The sequence below is a fragment of the Zosterops lateralis genome (assembly GCF_965231275.1).
Source record: "Zosterops lateralis genome assembly, chromosome: 1".
Classification (NCBI taxonomy): domain Eukaryota; kingdom Metazoa; phylum Chordata; class Aves; order Passeriformes; family Zosteropidae; genus Zosterops; species Zosterops lateralis.
Window position 1 is genome coordinate 55383676 of NC_139762.1, and position 15299 is coordinate 55398974.

Consider the following 15299-nt stretch of genomic DNA (forward strand, 5'->3'; position numbering starts at 1 on the left):
TTTATTTCTCGCTTAACTGCTTTTTTGATGTACAGAGGACAAATAGATATACTTAGAGCATACCTATGTGGCTATATAGGGGTTAAGTGCTATTTAAAAATTGTGAGGGGAAGAAGTTTTCTAACTGTAGTGAAGTATTTTTGGAATTTGCCCTGTCAGTTAGTAATATTTCACTAATTAAAGCATCCCTTTATTTAAAACAGGCTCACAGCAGTTCATCTGTAGAGTTGGCTTGTGGGCAAACTGAGGTATGTTCGTTCATCAGTGATTCAACATATTTTATATGCTGATGTTTCTGAAGTAATGCTTTTAACTTGGAAGAAAGTAATCGCATCTGTGCATTCCTTGTGGTTTCTCTACTGCTGAGCGTTGCAGCTTATAAAAAAATTTACTGCCCTACAATCTTGTGTGTAGTGAAAATTAACAAATGAAACAAGCATATAGTCAGTAGCCTCTCTTTGGCTGTTAGTATCAGGTTTGTTTGGCAACATTAAGGTGTTATAAATCTTTGCTGAAAGAGCATTATGAAGGCGTAGTTCTCTCTTTTCCCCTTTCCCTTATGTACACTCTTGCTTAGGAGAACAGTGTGTATTCTGACTGTAGTTTGCTCGATGTGCTTATAAGTGTTTGTAGTAAGTGAGTTCTTGTTTGGAAATTCTACTTTTGCTGTAAAGGAAAGAACAGGGTCTATGTTGATGTACAGTGACAGTTGAAAAATTTAATAAATTTTCCTGCCCTGAACTGCATTGTACAAAGAAAGTCTAAAAGGTCAACGTACAAATCCTGAGTAGCTAACTGTACACTTCCAGGTGGTGTTTTGCCAGTACTGCAGAATCACTGCTTGCTCTTAGTTGCTTGGTTTTATCAAATGGCTTGCTACTTGTTAAGAAGTCTACTTTGCCAGATAAAAATTTTTTGAGAGAGTAAAACTTCTAACCAGCCGGCATTTTGGGTGAAATCTGTTGAGTGATGAAGCCCTGCCAATACTTTTGGCTGGACTGAGACTTGGTAGGTTTTTTTTTTTTTTTTTTTTTTTTTTTTTTTTTTTTTTTTTTTTTTGGTAAAGATTACTTCTTTGTTAATAGATGATTGCAGACATACTTCAGGTTTTGACAAAACAATATTTGTGCTTTCCATTAACAATATTTATAAAAATACCAGCCTGCAGACCTGCCTCATCAACAGACCTGTAAACAAACATGTCCAGGCAATAAAGATGCTTCAGAAGTTTTAGTTGATTTCAACAGCAATATTGATATACTGCATGATGTACTCTGTAATAATGAAAATGTTACTGGAATAATTGGATGTCAAAACTAACTAAGCCTTTTAACTAAGCATTCTGTGGTCTCACATGGTTTTTTGTTATAAATTCCCATGAAATTTCAGATTTTGGTAAGTGTATCATGGGGCTATTGCTTTTGTCAGTTGCTGTGATCTAGAACATTACTTCATTTGAAGAACCTATTCTAGAAGTGCTGTTTTTTTTTTTTTTTTTTTTTTTTTTTCCTGAGGGGGAGGAGGAGTAGTAATGACCTGATAATGAATGAAACCCTCCAAAAAATGCAAGAAAAAAAATCCAGTCTGTGATAAAGTAGAAATTATGAAGCCTTTAAAGGAAACTTGTTTTCTGAGAAAAGAGTAAAAAAGCAGAATACTTCTTCAATATGCCGATATGAAAGTACCCATAGTGCTATAGATGTGAATGGAAACTGAAGATCCCTGATGAAGTGATACTGATGAAATTGGAGAGTATTTGGTAAGAAGAGTGAGGGTTTGTGGGGCTTTGTGGTTGGTAGAAGGAAGAGGTTGGTGTTTCAAGTGGATTCTTTGGGCTGTTGAAAAGGATCATGAATGTCAAGTTAAGCATGTGTCTTGGTGAGTTTTTGTTTACTTGCTGTGATGAGAGATCCTGATTTTAGTGACAGAGAAGTAAATAGGATAGCTATTTAGACGTTTAAACTGCATGGTTTTTTGAGCCAAAAGCAAAGAGCACCTTGGTTGAGTTAAGCAACAGTTGCATTTTATGTAATTGTTTTTTTCTTTATGTAATAGTTTAACTATTTGTCCTTGGGTGAGTGTCCAAGTTAATCAGCTACAGAGCAGGCACTGTATAATAACTCTATAAATGTCTGTTGTGTTTGATTTCCATTTCCGGAAGAGCTTTAGGTCTTGTAGCTGAATGTTATCCTTGTACTTAAGCCATTTTACATTATTCTAGTTCATTCATATGGCAGAGAAATTAAAGTTCCAAGCCTCAGGCCAGTAGCAACAAATCTTTTCCTGGCTGGATGAGAACATGGAGTGGTCCCAGTTGGTTGCAGCCTGCACCTGAATTTATGAAATTTGTCAAGATGGCTATTTTCTTGTACTCTTGCTAGAGGTAAACATTTGAATGGGAATAGCTAACTGAAAAGGTGGAGACCATTTGGGCAGGCTGGCAAAGGTGTTATCCTATCTCCAGCCTATGACTGAAGTGACTGTGAAAAGGATTATTAATAAGGTGGGAATAAGGTTTACTTAATTAAAATTATTTTATGTATAGAAATTTGAGGTTCAGCAGAAGTAGGTATAATTATGATTATTAGCTTGCTACTGATGCATTCTTTTACCATAACATGGTGTGCTTTGCTGCTAAATTTTTCTTATATTTGCTCTCTGAAATAAAAGTAAAGCTTTAACCTGACATGGCAAGTGCTTTCCCTTTCTGTATGACAAAACATGAGTGCATCTTGTGCTTGGCATGTCTGCCAAAGCCTGAACAGCCTACTTTCCATAGTACTGATGCAGGTACCAGAGTATAAAGGATGGTTAGAGCTGGAAGCAGTGTGCAGATTGGAAGAGGAGCCTTATTTTGCTGTTTATCACAGTGAGCAATATGTCTGTTACTATCCCCCTTAGCATTTTTAAAAACTTGCGCATCATGAAAATGTTGTCGTAATATGAATGATAGTTTTAACCAGGAAGTTTTGACACTAGTGCTTGCTGGTTTTTGTTTGTTTGGGTGTGAGTGGTGGTGTGTTTTTTTTTTTTTTTTTTAAATCTTTTTTTTTCCTTTTGTTTTTTCTTTTGTTTTGTTTTTTGTTTTTGTGTGTGTGTATCATTCATGTTCTTCAGTAAAAATACAACCTTCCTAGTACCTGCACTGTTTCAAAGTTTCCTCTGATTTGTTTAGGTGGTGAGTGTGGGTTCTGTATATTATCTGTGGTTAGCAGCAAAAAGGGAATAATCAAGGCTTTGATCCAATATACAGCTTTAATATGAAACACTTGTGTTCAGTGGTTGGTACCACCAATTTTATAATATCAAAAATAAAAAAAATAGAATGTATGCAAAATCTACAGTTGCAAGTAGCATGTTTTTCATCAGCTTGTGTTTTCAAAGACCACACAAGAATACCGGGATAAGTTCAAAATAAATTACTAACCACAAGTTGTCTGCTCTCCAGTGAAACTAATGTATTTGCATCCTGGAGTTAGGATTATTGAGTAAACATTTCTGATTTTTGGAGTGGCACTTATCCTATAAATTTTTTTTGTAGAAGTCTGTGTAATACTAGTTAGATTCTGTTTCCTGAAAAATGGTTGATTATCACTTTATGGAAAAAACTGTCAAAGCTTCAGTAAAAGAGCAGAAAGAAGTGAAACTAGATGTTATGAAAGAAATTAAGCTTTACCCAAAAGTGCACAATGGAGATTTTAATTTTCCACGTGAGGTTCTCTCCTGCTTCTGGAATTACTGAATTCAAAATTTTGTAAGCCAAAAATTTTGAGTCCTCATGCTTAATGAAGTGCCAAAAATGTTTCTATTTTAAGTTGTTATATAAAATATGTTGGTTTAGATTACAGTTTGGAACAGCCGTCACTACATTAAATAAGATAAATTTATAAAAAGAGGAAATAGGCAAGGACATAATTACAGGCATATACACAGAGTGTTCTTTTCAATATGAGTTACTATCATTAGTGCAGATGGTAATTAACTACAGCTGTTTACACACTGAAATAGGAGCATTTGGAAAACCATACCATACCATACCATACCATACTCTGACCTAGAGGAATAAACTGAAGTACCTGCTTTGGTGTGGAGAGACATAGGTGTTAAGTTAATGTTTTGGCCACATATGCTGGTGTGCACTCTGTTCCTTGTTTAGTGTAACACCAGCCTTTCAAAGTGTAACAACCAGGTAGACTTCATGCAGTCATTAATACTGTCTGTGTCAGTAGGTCCTATGAGCAATGCTGATAGTCTGGTTTAAAATAAAGTAGGTAAATAAGGGTATATGTGGGGGGAGGAGGAAACTGATCTGAGATTGCCATTTCTTCATCCTGCTGAATACCTTTAGTGAGATCTTCCTGCAGACTTGGAAAGCTTGTTATCTTCCGCTTTTGAAGATGTAATAACCTCTGACTGATGACCTCCCTGATAAATGCACTTTCAGTGTTTATGCTTCCTTGCCTTAGTGCAGCAGCTGCCGAATGCACATATATATGCAGTGTGCAATTGTCAACTTCCTTACCTGTGTACTTCTGTCCTGGATGTGGATTTTTTTCTGGAGGATAGTGGGTAGAAAAGATATATCTGAAAGATACCACTTCTGTGCTGCACACATTACCTGCTTGAAGTGCTAAAAACTTCATGTCATTAATCAACTTCAACAAGTAGCACACTTGCCTCAAGCAGGATTGTCAGGATAGGAGAGAAAATTCAGGCTGGAGAGAAAATTCAGGCTGTGAGCCTAAATTAAGTGGGTAAAAATACTCACTGCATTAGTATCAGTAATATTTCTTCTATTTCTTAGTGATTGATTTAGTGACATACATCTGCATTCCTCTCAGCTATTTTTTTTTTCTGTCCAGTGTTCTGACACATAGCTACTTCTGTCTGTCCTTCTTCTAGTGCAGGTCTGATCTCTTTTTTTGCTTTCTCTTCCTTCTTTGCAGAATTTGGTAAATTTCCTGGTTGTTCCTTGTTAGATTGCTCCTAGTTGTTTTGTTGGTAGATGTCCTGGTTGGTGGTGCAATTTTTTTTTTTTTTTTTTTTTTTTTTTTTTTTTTTTTTTTTTTTTTTTTTTTTTGTGTGTGTGTTTGTTGTTTTTTTGCTTTAAATTATTGATTTGTTTGTTTTTAATACTGGTTCTTACCACATCAGAAATTGCTACAAGAGAACTCTTGATAGCTCTTTGGTATTTGGCCTTGTATCTGCATTGTGTCACAGGAGGGTTAGGTTGCACATTGCTGCAGTCCTTTGTTACTTCTGGAAACGAGGGAGGAAACACGCATATAAACTCAATGTGTTTGTGTACCTGCACGAATTCATCTGCAGTGGGAAAAGATTCGATTGGAGATTCTTTGTGTAAGATGATTAAAAAACCCCCAAAACATTAGCTGGCAGCATTTTGAGGATAGATGCCTGATGTATCTGAATTTTAATTTTTCTTATGCTCTTAATTTTTTTCTTCTGTGAACAGAATAAATCAAGTATGATCAGATATAGCCTTCTTTCACTGTTATTTAAATAATTGAATTCTAGTCTTCAGCTGTCTAGTTCCAACTATGTGGGAGTTCCAGTCATTATGTAATAAAAGCAGTGTTATAGTCTCAGAGAAAACAAGGTCAGTTCATTTAACAAAGAAGAAAAATAGCCACTGACAAACACTGCACTTTTGTGAAAAGCAAAAGACAGTCCTTTGCTGCTTTCAGACATTTCCTTTCTGTGGTATTTTCCCATACAGAACAAAGTGTTGGTTTACCAATAAGAAGAGGATAAAATAGACAAGTTTTTCATTGTGTGAAGTAATGATTGTCTTAATGGACTGTCCGTCTGTCTCCTAATTGCTATTCCACTTATACAGATGCATGAGCAGGGGAGAAATGGAGGTGTTGAAACAAAAATGTAAAGAAGTGATGAAATGAAAAGATGTGAGATCTGCTGCTATTTTATGTGAGAGGAATGAACTTCAGGCTTCCCTGTTTGTTCCTGTTGGGAGGAGAGGGAGTGAACCATTGCTCTATACAGGTGACTGATTCCTAGGGATGTTAAGATAAAAGACAGCAATGAGGATTTGGCTGGAAAAAGGCAAGAAGGTTGTGTGTCTCCAGCAGATGTGGCACTGCCTTCATTCTGTTGGAAGGAATGTTGGGCTACTGATGGGCATGCATTCAGACAACCCTGGGTGCTGTTTATCTTCAGCAGGTATTACCCACCTCTGTGCAGATCTGGACCTATTATTTTCTGGGCTGAAATCTCAGCCAGATCATAAGGGGAAGAACTTTTTGGAAAATTGCAAACATGATGAAGTTTCTATTTGTTGTTTAAAGCTGGAGATGGTCAGCTTCAAAGTTTAAAAAGGGGAAAGAAATTTATCTAGTTATCAGCCTTTTTCAAAAAATTTATTTTCTTATATTACCTTTGCCTGTTGTAGAACTCATTTTTTCAAAGAAAGCTGATAGAGCTTTGTCTCAAGATTTTAAAACTTTGAGAAGAGCACCTGCGATTGATGAAGGACCTAGTTGGCCTAGGTGAAGGACCTCCTCTGGGGTGAACTGTCTACATAGAACAACTATGAATGAAAGAATAGTACATGAGGCATAGATCTTCTCTCCTATTAGGAAGCAGTGGAGTTATTTCAGCCAGTATAAAAATACTTTGGTGTTCTAATTCTTTTGCCACCATCCCATATTCTTGTCACGTAGATAGGTTCTGCAGTATTTATATATTCACTGGTGATACTGGTGGATGTACTTAAATGTGCATGATAGGTTCAGTTAATGTCATTTGGCTAAAATGCAGTGCTACTTTTGAAGCAGTAATATGTTTTCCAAGAGATTCTCATAAATGGCAGCTACAGAGAATCTCATTTGCTATGCTCTTTGCTATTTCTGGGAAGTTCCTCATTGTATGTTCATGTTATACTTGTGTGAGGCTTTTGGCATAATCACTTTTTATAGTCACCAAGAAGTTGTGGTCAGCTCTGTTCTAAAGACCAGGTTTAAGGGGGAGATGAATATATATTACTTGGACTGTATGCACAGTAGGCATTCTTAAATATTTTTCTAGAAATGAAACCTGCATCAGATGGAGGAGTTCAGGTTCAGGAGGAGGAAAGTTAAAAAATGCTCTCTTACTGTGTGGAGAGTAGAGAAACTCAAAACTATTTTGTTTCATTGGTATAATACCAACCTGTATTCTGGGCCACTCTATCTCATCAGTATTTGTGTGAGGAATGCTAGTTATGAGGAAATGTGGGTAACCTGAAGGGATTTTATTATTTGATTTTTCCCTGGGATCTTTAAGTAACTGGGCAGAAATCATGCAACTTCTGTGGTGCACTTCACGTAAGAAGGAATAGAGAAAGTGGAGAAGTAACACTGAGCAAACTGAACAGAAAGAGCTGAGAGGTGACATTCCTCTGATTGGTGTGCTGGTTTTTTGTTACTCATGTGATTTATTTATATACCTCAGCTTTGCACAGGTTTCGTTTCTTGAACTGGGGCTGACCCTTTTCATGAAGTCTTCTTTCAGTTATGTCTTATCTGAACCTTTCTTTTGGACATTTCTATAGCCTACAAAAGGTGGTGAAATACTTATCTGATTCTATCACCTATGGACATTTCTATAGCCTATAAAAGGTGGTGAAATACCTATTATGCTAATACATTGCTAGGCCCTCCCTCCATGTATTTAAAATAATAGTTGTAAGCATTATATCATCCAGTGCATTTAAAGCTGCCTTGGAGAGTAGAAGAATGCACAAGGAGAGTCCTAGGAAATTGCAGTGTAGGTTGTTGGTAAGTTAGAGGATAAGGAAAAGGAATTTTTATGGCCATAGGTGGGAAGTGAACAAAATATATTTTTGCTTTATATGATTCTGCTGTTATGCTAAGAGGTCATGTAAAATTCAGCAGAGCTAGAGCCTGCCATAGGGAAAGCTAATAGGGATTTGTATGTATAATTTTCTTTTAGCTGGAATGTGGCATGGATTTTAACAAGTTTTGGAAATGGAGAAATAATGTGCAGACAGGCTTTGGCTTCCTCATCAACACAGAGTAACACCTGAAATAAATGGTTTAATTTCAAAAGTAATAATTTTTTTGCAATTTGTATTTTCTCGTAAATACAACTTAGTCACTGCCTGGATGACTTTGTAGGGAACCAATTCTGTTCAGCTAAGTGCCTTTTTTTTGTTTGTTTGTTTTTAGTGGAGCATGTATGTGTGTGAGTATGGTTATATAGTTTTCTTGAAGATTATTTGAAAAGGTTTAATTTTAAAATATTTTCTTGATTATTTAATAGAGGATAGAAACCCTCTGACTGCCTCTTTAAAAAATGAACTGTTATCACAATTGCAGTTTACACGTTGGAAACATGAACTTGAAAAAAACGAATGTTTCTTAGGCCTGTTATTCATTGAAACATTAACTGTTATGTTGTGCTATGATATTTGGGAATAGTATTAGGACTACCTCTTCTATAGGTGTAATGAACCAGTGCTAAGTTTCTGTCAAGAAGGGATGGTTGTATTGGTATTGCCAAAACCAAAGTTGTGGATCTTGACTGTTTTAATCTCAATTGGTTTAATTTCAGTCTGGAGAGTTTTTTGTGTAAACTGCCTTTGACAGAGTTGCTGTGAATTTTGCATATGATGATGTTTAGCCTGTAGCTATGTAATGAAAATGCTCTGTCATGAGTAGTATTTGAAATTCATCATAGCTGAGGATGCATCTGTAAGTTTTTACACAGTCTGCAGAGTTGCATTGATGTAAGTCTGGGACAGAGTTCCAGCTTCATTAGATTTCTGCATGCCACAGAGAGCACAGCAAAATATTTCCAGAATAATTTTCATAATGCTGTCAACTGACACCACATGTAATTACAGCTTTTTCTTTGGGCAAAACCAGAGTCTGGGGCCTGTGGTTCTGCATTGTTTTCTTCCAGGTTTTGTTCCTGTCTTTTTTCCTTGGTGTCTTTCTTTGTGGTTCTCCACTAAAGCTATACCAAGTGACAACAAAGAAACCTTTGTCTAGGCTTTTGTAGATTTCACAGTAGGTTATGCTGAGTTCTTGTATAAGGAGACTGTAAGTGGTGGATACTGAATTTCCTAGATGAACTGTTTAACTGAATTGCTTGGAAAGCCCATAGAGGAATGTACCTAAAATGAACAATAAGGAACAAAATAAACACATTTTAAAATGCAGATGCCAAGACTGCAATGCAGAATATTTCCTAAATGTCACAGAGAAAAGTTGCATTTCATGTTGATGTTATAAATTAAATGGATAGATTGACTAGTTGATCAACTAATGTCAAGACCTACTTACACTGTACTCCAGTATATAAACTGTGGATGATGACAATTGTCTTTCTTTATAATAGTGTAGGTGCCAAGGTTTGCAAAGAATTGTTTGTTAGGTAGTAGATAAGGAGAAGCAGGCCTAGCTAAGGAATAAATGTACAGTGCAGTTTATCCATTAATTTCTTCAAAAGTGCAAGCTCTGCTAAACTCATTTTCAGAAATAGTGACAAACTTGTCCAAAAAGTGGAAAGCTCTTTATGTTGGGTTAGAGAAGTTACCTGCATGCAATGACACTTCTTCCTCCTAGACCTCTGTCTCCTTAAAAGCATCCTCTGTAGTTTCAAAGGCAAAAATAACAATCATGGCAGAGATTTTTCAAAACTAATAACTTTGATGTTTGCCATCAGCTATGTTCCTATGTAATTCTGGAGTTCAGCTGTTCTTTTTCTTTATTTTTTATTTTTGATATTGTCCTGGTTTAGGGCAAGTTTGGGAGGAAACCTCTGAATGGGGTTCCTCTGGAGAGCAAACCCAAATGGCCCCTCCCCCCCCCAGCCAGTCCGGGAAAAGAACTTCCTTGGAGAAAAGTGGAAAAAACTACTTATTTAACAAACAAACTGCCCACAAGCATAAGAAATGAATAATATGAAACAATAAAACCTCCTGCTGCTCTGAAGAGAGATGGCAAAACTGAGAGTCCTTGCTGGGAGTCAGCTCAGCTCTCTCAGTCTCTTATCAGTCCGAGTCCCTTTGGCGCTGGAAAATGCTGAGGTCCAGGCCTGGTGGGCCACAGGTGCAGCTCCTGGTGCTCCTCTGGGTTTTTCAGTCCCGAGCAGACTTAAACAGTCCCAAGAAAAAGGAAAAAACAGTCCAGGAAGCTTCTTTGCCTCAGCTAGCTAGACTAACTAAAAGGGAAAAAAAACCTCTCTGGCCGCTGTCCGTGCATCCGATGAACACACAGTCCAAGGACAAAGAGAAGATGCAGAGGAGTGAACAGTTTTTCAAAACAAACTGCGTGCTGCTTCTTTCCCTGCTCACTCTCAGAACCAGTCTTAAAGGTACAGAATACACAGCACACACAGAACAGACGACTGGGGATACAGGCATCATAGTCACCCTAGGACAGATATGAATCATTTGTTTGACAACTTCTTCCAATTTAACCTGAAGTAACATGCTGCACATTTCATACAGGGGAATCTGTGCCTTAGATTTCTGCAAGGAGTGATCGAAGTGTCTAATTTATCCTGGTTTTAGCTAGGGTAGAGTTAATTTGTTGTCAGTAGCTGTGCTGTACTGTTACTGTGCTGTGTTTTTGATTTGGTATCAAATGGTGTTGGTAACACACTGATGTTTTGTGTTTTGCCAAGTTGTGTTTATACTAAGTCAAGGACTTCTTTCTCCTCCTTGTCTCATGCTCTGCTGGTGAGGAGGTGAGCAAAACAATCTGGGAGAGTGTGTAGCTGGGACTGGTGACCTGAACTGACCAAAAAGATATGTCACACCATAAAACATCATGTTCTATATATATAAAATGGGATGAATTACTGAAAGGATGGTCGATCTGCATTCAGGGACTGACTGCCCACTGGCATCTGTCAGTGGGTAGTGAGCAATTGCATTGTGCATCACTTACTATTTCCTTTTTATAATTATTATTATTTACCATTGAAAATAAAGTAAAGTACAATAATAATTATTAATAAATTATTCTTATCTCAACATACAAGTCGCACATCAAAGAAGGGACCTAGCAGCTGTGTGGCACTTAATTTCCATCTGGGCTTAAATCACAGCAGACCCCTTTCTGGGTTTAGCACCAAAAAGACTGTAATGGGTTGACCCTGACTGGAGAACAGGCACCCACCAAAGCTTCTCTATCACTTTTCTCTCCAACTGGATAGGGAAGGGCTCATGAGTTGAGATAAGGACATAGCAAGGTGACTCACCAAATGCCATCATGGGCAAACTAGGCTCAAATTACAGATGTTAATTGAATTTATTGTTAACAAAATGAGAGCAGGCTAATGAAAAATAAAGTTAGACCTTAAAAATACCTTTCCCCACACCTACCTCCTCCCCCCACAGCAGTCCAAGGACACTGCCCACCAAAGCCTGGTCATGCAAACCCAATACAGTGTGAAGCACTGTATGCAATTCAGTTTTATTTCTCAAATGTTTCATCCCCTGTTTCAGACTTCCAAGGATGTGGACTAGTATATTATTTCTCTCACTAATTTCTGCTGATTAATACACTTTACAATTGGAAAGATTTTCCTGAAAGTCCAGACTAAGGTTTATTCCTGTAGTCTCTAATTTATTGTTTATGGACGTAAGTCAATTATCTTGGCTTTACACTGTGGGTAAGACCAACAATATTTCCTGAAGCTATTCTTAAGATCAAGCTGACTGTGAACCCCCAATGAGCATAGACTCTGAGCCCCTAGGCTGCTCAGTGTGGTCACTTGCTGCAATTTGTGTTCCTTGGGGCTTCTGTGGAGTTTTGGGTAGGCGGTACTTGAAAAGTGTAATTGATTTTTATGACTGTTCTTGTGCCTGTCAGGTACTTGTGTTGTAGTTATTTTTGGAGTCAGTAAACCTTTTGCCTAGAGCCGTGGTGAATTGCTTAAAGCCACAAAGAAATCTTGTGATACCTCTTTACCATGTTACGTTGTGAGTCATACCATGCTGGGAAATGTTCTCAATTGACAGACAGGTGGAAGTCTGGTGGTGCAATGGTCCAGCCATGGGACAGCTTTCTGCTTCTTAGACACTTGTGCTGCTAAGGCTCAGCACAGGTGTTAGTGTTGAATGCAGGATTGTTTGCAGTATTTTAAGGACAGAGAGGTGCAAATGTGAAATGAAAATGAAGAAATGTGAAAAGCGTTTGGAGGTTTTCATGGTCTGGTAAAATGTATTTTTATTTCTGTGTAGGTAACTGATATTTCCAAAAAGTCTGCCAATGAACGTGAATGTTGTTCTGTACCTTCTAGAAAAGATAATTGCTGTCAAAGGCTTTTGGTTGCCTCCTCTGCTTTTCTAATTGTTTTCTAAGTTGTAGAAGCTATAAAATACCCATTGCAGATATGGTATTAACTTTTTGAATTCTGTCCCCAGTTAGAAATTATGTAATTGCATTGTATTTCAATATGATATTTCAGCTACAGTGGAAATAATGCTACTTTAAACTAGTGTATGTTTCTTATGCAAGGAAGAAACAAAGGGATTTTTCAGTTAGCTTTAGTTAAATTGGCTATTGTGATAGGGCAGTACTTATGATATTTTTAACCAGTTTAAACTGAACCAATGCTAGTTTTTATATAGATAAGACCTTAGGTCAGAAGACTGCTGGGTCATATTGTAGACATTATTTTGTATTTCATCTTAAAAGATGAATTATAGACTGAATTGTGAAATTATAAAAAAAAATGAATTGCAGTGGCCATGTCCTGATGTGAACGAGGTTTCTCACATTCTGTTTTCTCCCACACTTGAGAATGGAAAGCTTAGTTATAGAACAAGAGTGAGGATGAGAGAGCACTTTCAATAGCACTACTATTATACTGCTAAATATAACATGACTGTTAAATTGTACTATATACAAAAGTATACTATTTAATTATTTTATATATATATGTATGCTACTACATATAACAAGACTGTTACTTTTATTTTAGAAAATTTTTAGAATTTTAAAATAACTTTTTAAAATTATTTTAGTTATTAGAAATTTTAATTATATTTGTATTTCCCTTAAAATTAAACTTATGACTCAAAAGCTGAGTGAAGTTCTGATGTTTTTCTTGCTTCCAGCTGCAAGAAACAGAGACTTCAAGGTCTCAGACCTTCAAAAATAAATCTTCTAAGAAATCCAGTATATGTGGAATCTGCAAACAAGTAACTGATAGCCAAGAAATTTCCTGCAGAGGTGAGTAATCCTTTCTTGTTTTGTTAAGAAAATTAGTTTAATATTAATGTTAAGGTTTCTAGGAATACATGTTTCTTGTGATTCCCCTTGAACTAAGTTACCTTTGGTTTATTTCCTTCATTTTTACAGTAATGTTCCCTGCTACTGTCAGGGAATAGGGTGTTGTAGGTAATTGGACTTGTATAATCACGTTCTTTTACTAGTCTGCTGTTCAGACAGAATGAGGCAGTGCCTGCCGAAGATCTGTAAGAGGCATGTAAGTGAAATGTGCACAGTGGATGACACATGGCTCTGGAATTCAGTCTACAAATGAGGAAGTATGTGACCCTTGCTCCCTGAGGCATGAAGGATTTATCTATGTTAATTTGCAAAAAAAACCCCCAAAAACCCCACAAGAGCAGTTGTCTATGTACTTTAATTTTTCTATTTTGCATTATGCTCTGTCTAATCCTTAGTCCTTCAGTCTAATCACTCACAGAAAGAATGAAGATCTCCTGGATAACACAGACTAGAGATTTTCTGCCTGCAGCATTCCTGCCTGCACCTTACTGCTGTTTTCCCTCACTCTTCTACCTTGTTGTGTAGAATTGCACATCCTTTCCTCTTCTCCATGGGATACCTGTGATAAAATTAAATATTGGGAAAGCTATCTTGGTTTGGAAAGTCTGCCAGGGAAAGCTGGAGTTTCTCTTGGAATGGAGAATGCAAACTACACCCCCCCCCCCCCCCCCCCCCCTTTTCCAATTATAAATTTGCAGTTAGAGGCTTTCAGGCAAATATTTGGGGGTAGGAATAACAATTCTTTACTGGTAAGTATAACAAAGCAAACAAAACCAACAACTACATTAATAACAAAACTGTACCAAGAACCTTGAGGGCTTTGCTTCATAAAAAACCCAGGGCAGTTTGGTCTCAGTGCAGGAATTCTTGGAACACCAAGCTGGGAACAGTGGAGAGTCCCGGGCTGGCAGCTGAATGGCAGGATGTCCCCAGCAGGCAGGGGCAGGGTGTCCCAGCAGGGCAGGAGGAGGAGCTCAGAATTCCAGGGCAGGTGAGCAGGTGATGGCAGACCTCCCAGGACTGGACCCCTCCAGTGACAGTGAACTCCTCTCTCAGCCAGCAGCAACCCAGCCATTCTCTTTCCCTGGATGCTAAAAAACCAGAGAGCGAAGCTGCCTTCAGCTCCATCCTTTACCTGCCCCAAAACTCCCGTTATCTCCCCCTCCGAGCTTTGGCCACCTCTTTGTTTTGGTCAAGCACTCTTTAAGTACCCAACGCTTAGTCTCCTTGGTAACTTATGGGGAAAAAATTCTTTAGAATTAAAAAAAAAAAAAAGGAACTAACCTAATCCCCAACAGAAGCTCAATAGGGCTTTTCTGCAAGCTGTCCAGGGATAAGGCTTTTGATCCCCTGATTCTGCCTGGTTAATGTTTGACTCCTGTTATTCTAGGTTAATCAAACAGTTTCTTTACTTGCTATATGCATGATTTACTTCCCAGAATGAGAATGTTATTGTCTGCTCATTTAAAAAATAGTTGCTGTTTTCACTTAGAAGTGTTTGCACCAACTTCAGGTTCTAGTTGGATCTTCTTCTCCCATCTCCCCCCTTCCATATTCTTCAGACGCCTTATGATCCCTCTGAGGGTTTGAGAGGGAAGTGTGAGAGGATGTGGAAGGGATGTGGCCATTTTTTGAGCTATGGTGCAGACTGCAGGTGAACAGCTCTATATTCAGCATTATAGCTATCATCATAGGAGTGGTAATTATGTATGCATTTCTTTAAAAATTTCTTCTGTCTGTCCTTTCGGAGGTTGGTTCCAGTGTTCTCAGGATTTAGTTGTTTTCAATTTAGCAGAAATAGTATTTTTGGAAGGAAGACTGTTTAGTGGAGGAACTGCCCAAAGACCCTCTTAGTCAGATTCAGTGTAAAAAGTAGTGTACTAGGAGAGGACCAGAACTTTGATTCATAGACCTACTTAGGCTGCTAAAGACCTCTGACCTCAAGTCCAAGTGTTAACCCATCACTTCCAAGTGTAAGACTGAACCATGTCCCAGAGGGCCACGTCTATATGT

The 15299-nt window shown here is 37.6% G+C and overlaps 1 protein-coding gene across 5 annotated transcripts in view; it reads left to right on the forward strand.

The window, feature by feature from the left end:
* Positions 1-15299, forward strand: part of TNS3 (tensin 3) — a 155105-nt gene that overhangs the window by 13465 nt on the left and 126341 nt on the right. For 2 of the 5 annotated variants that reach the window (XM_083856215.1, XM_083856216.1), the window contains exons 1-2: positions 2399-2503; positions 13112-13226. In XM_083856215.1, coding sequence (XP_083712341.1) covers positions 2468-2503; positions 13112-13226 — 151 coding nt within the window. In that variant the 5' untranslated portion in view covers positions 2399-2467. Of the gene's footprint in view, positions 1-203; positions 249-2398; positions 2504-13111; positions 13227-15299 lie in introns of those variants that run through there. The other 3 variants (XM_083856218.1, XM_083856219.1, XM_083856217.1) reach the window with 3 other exon arrangements.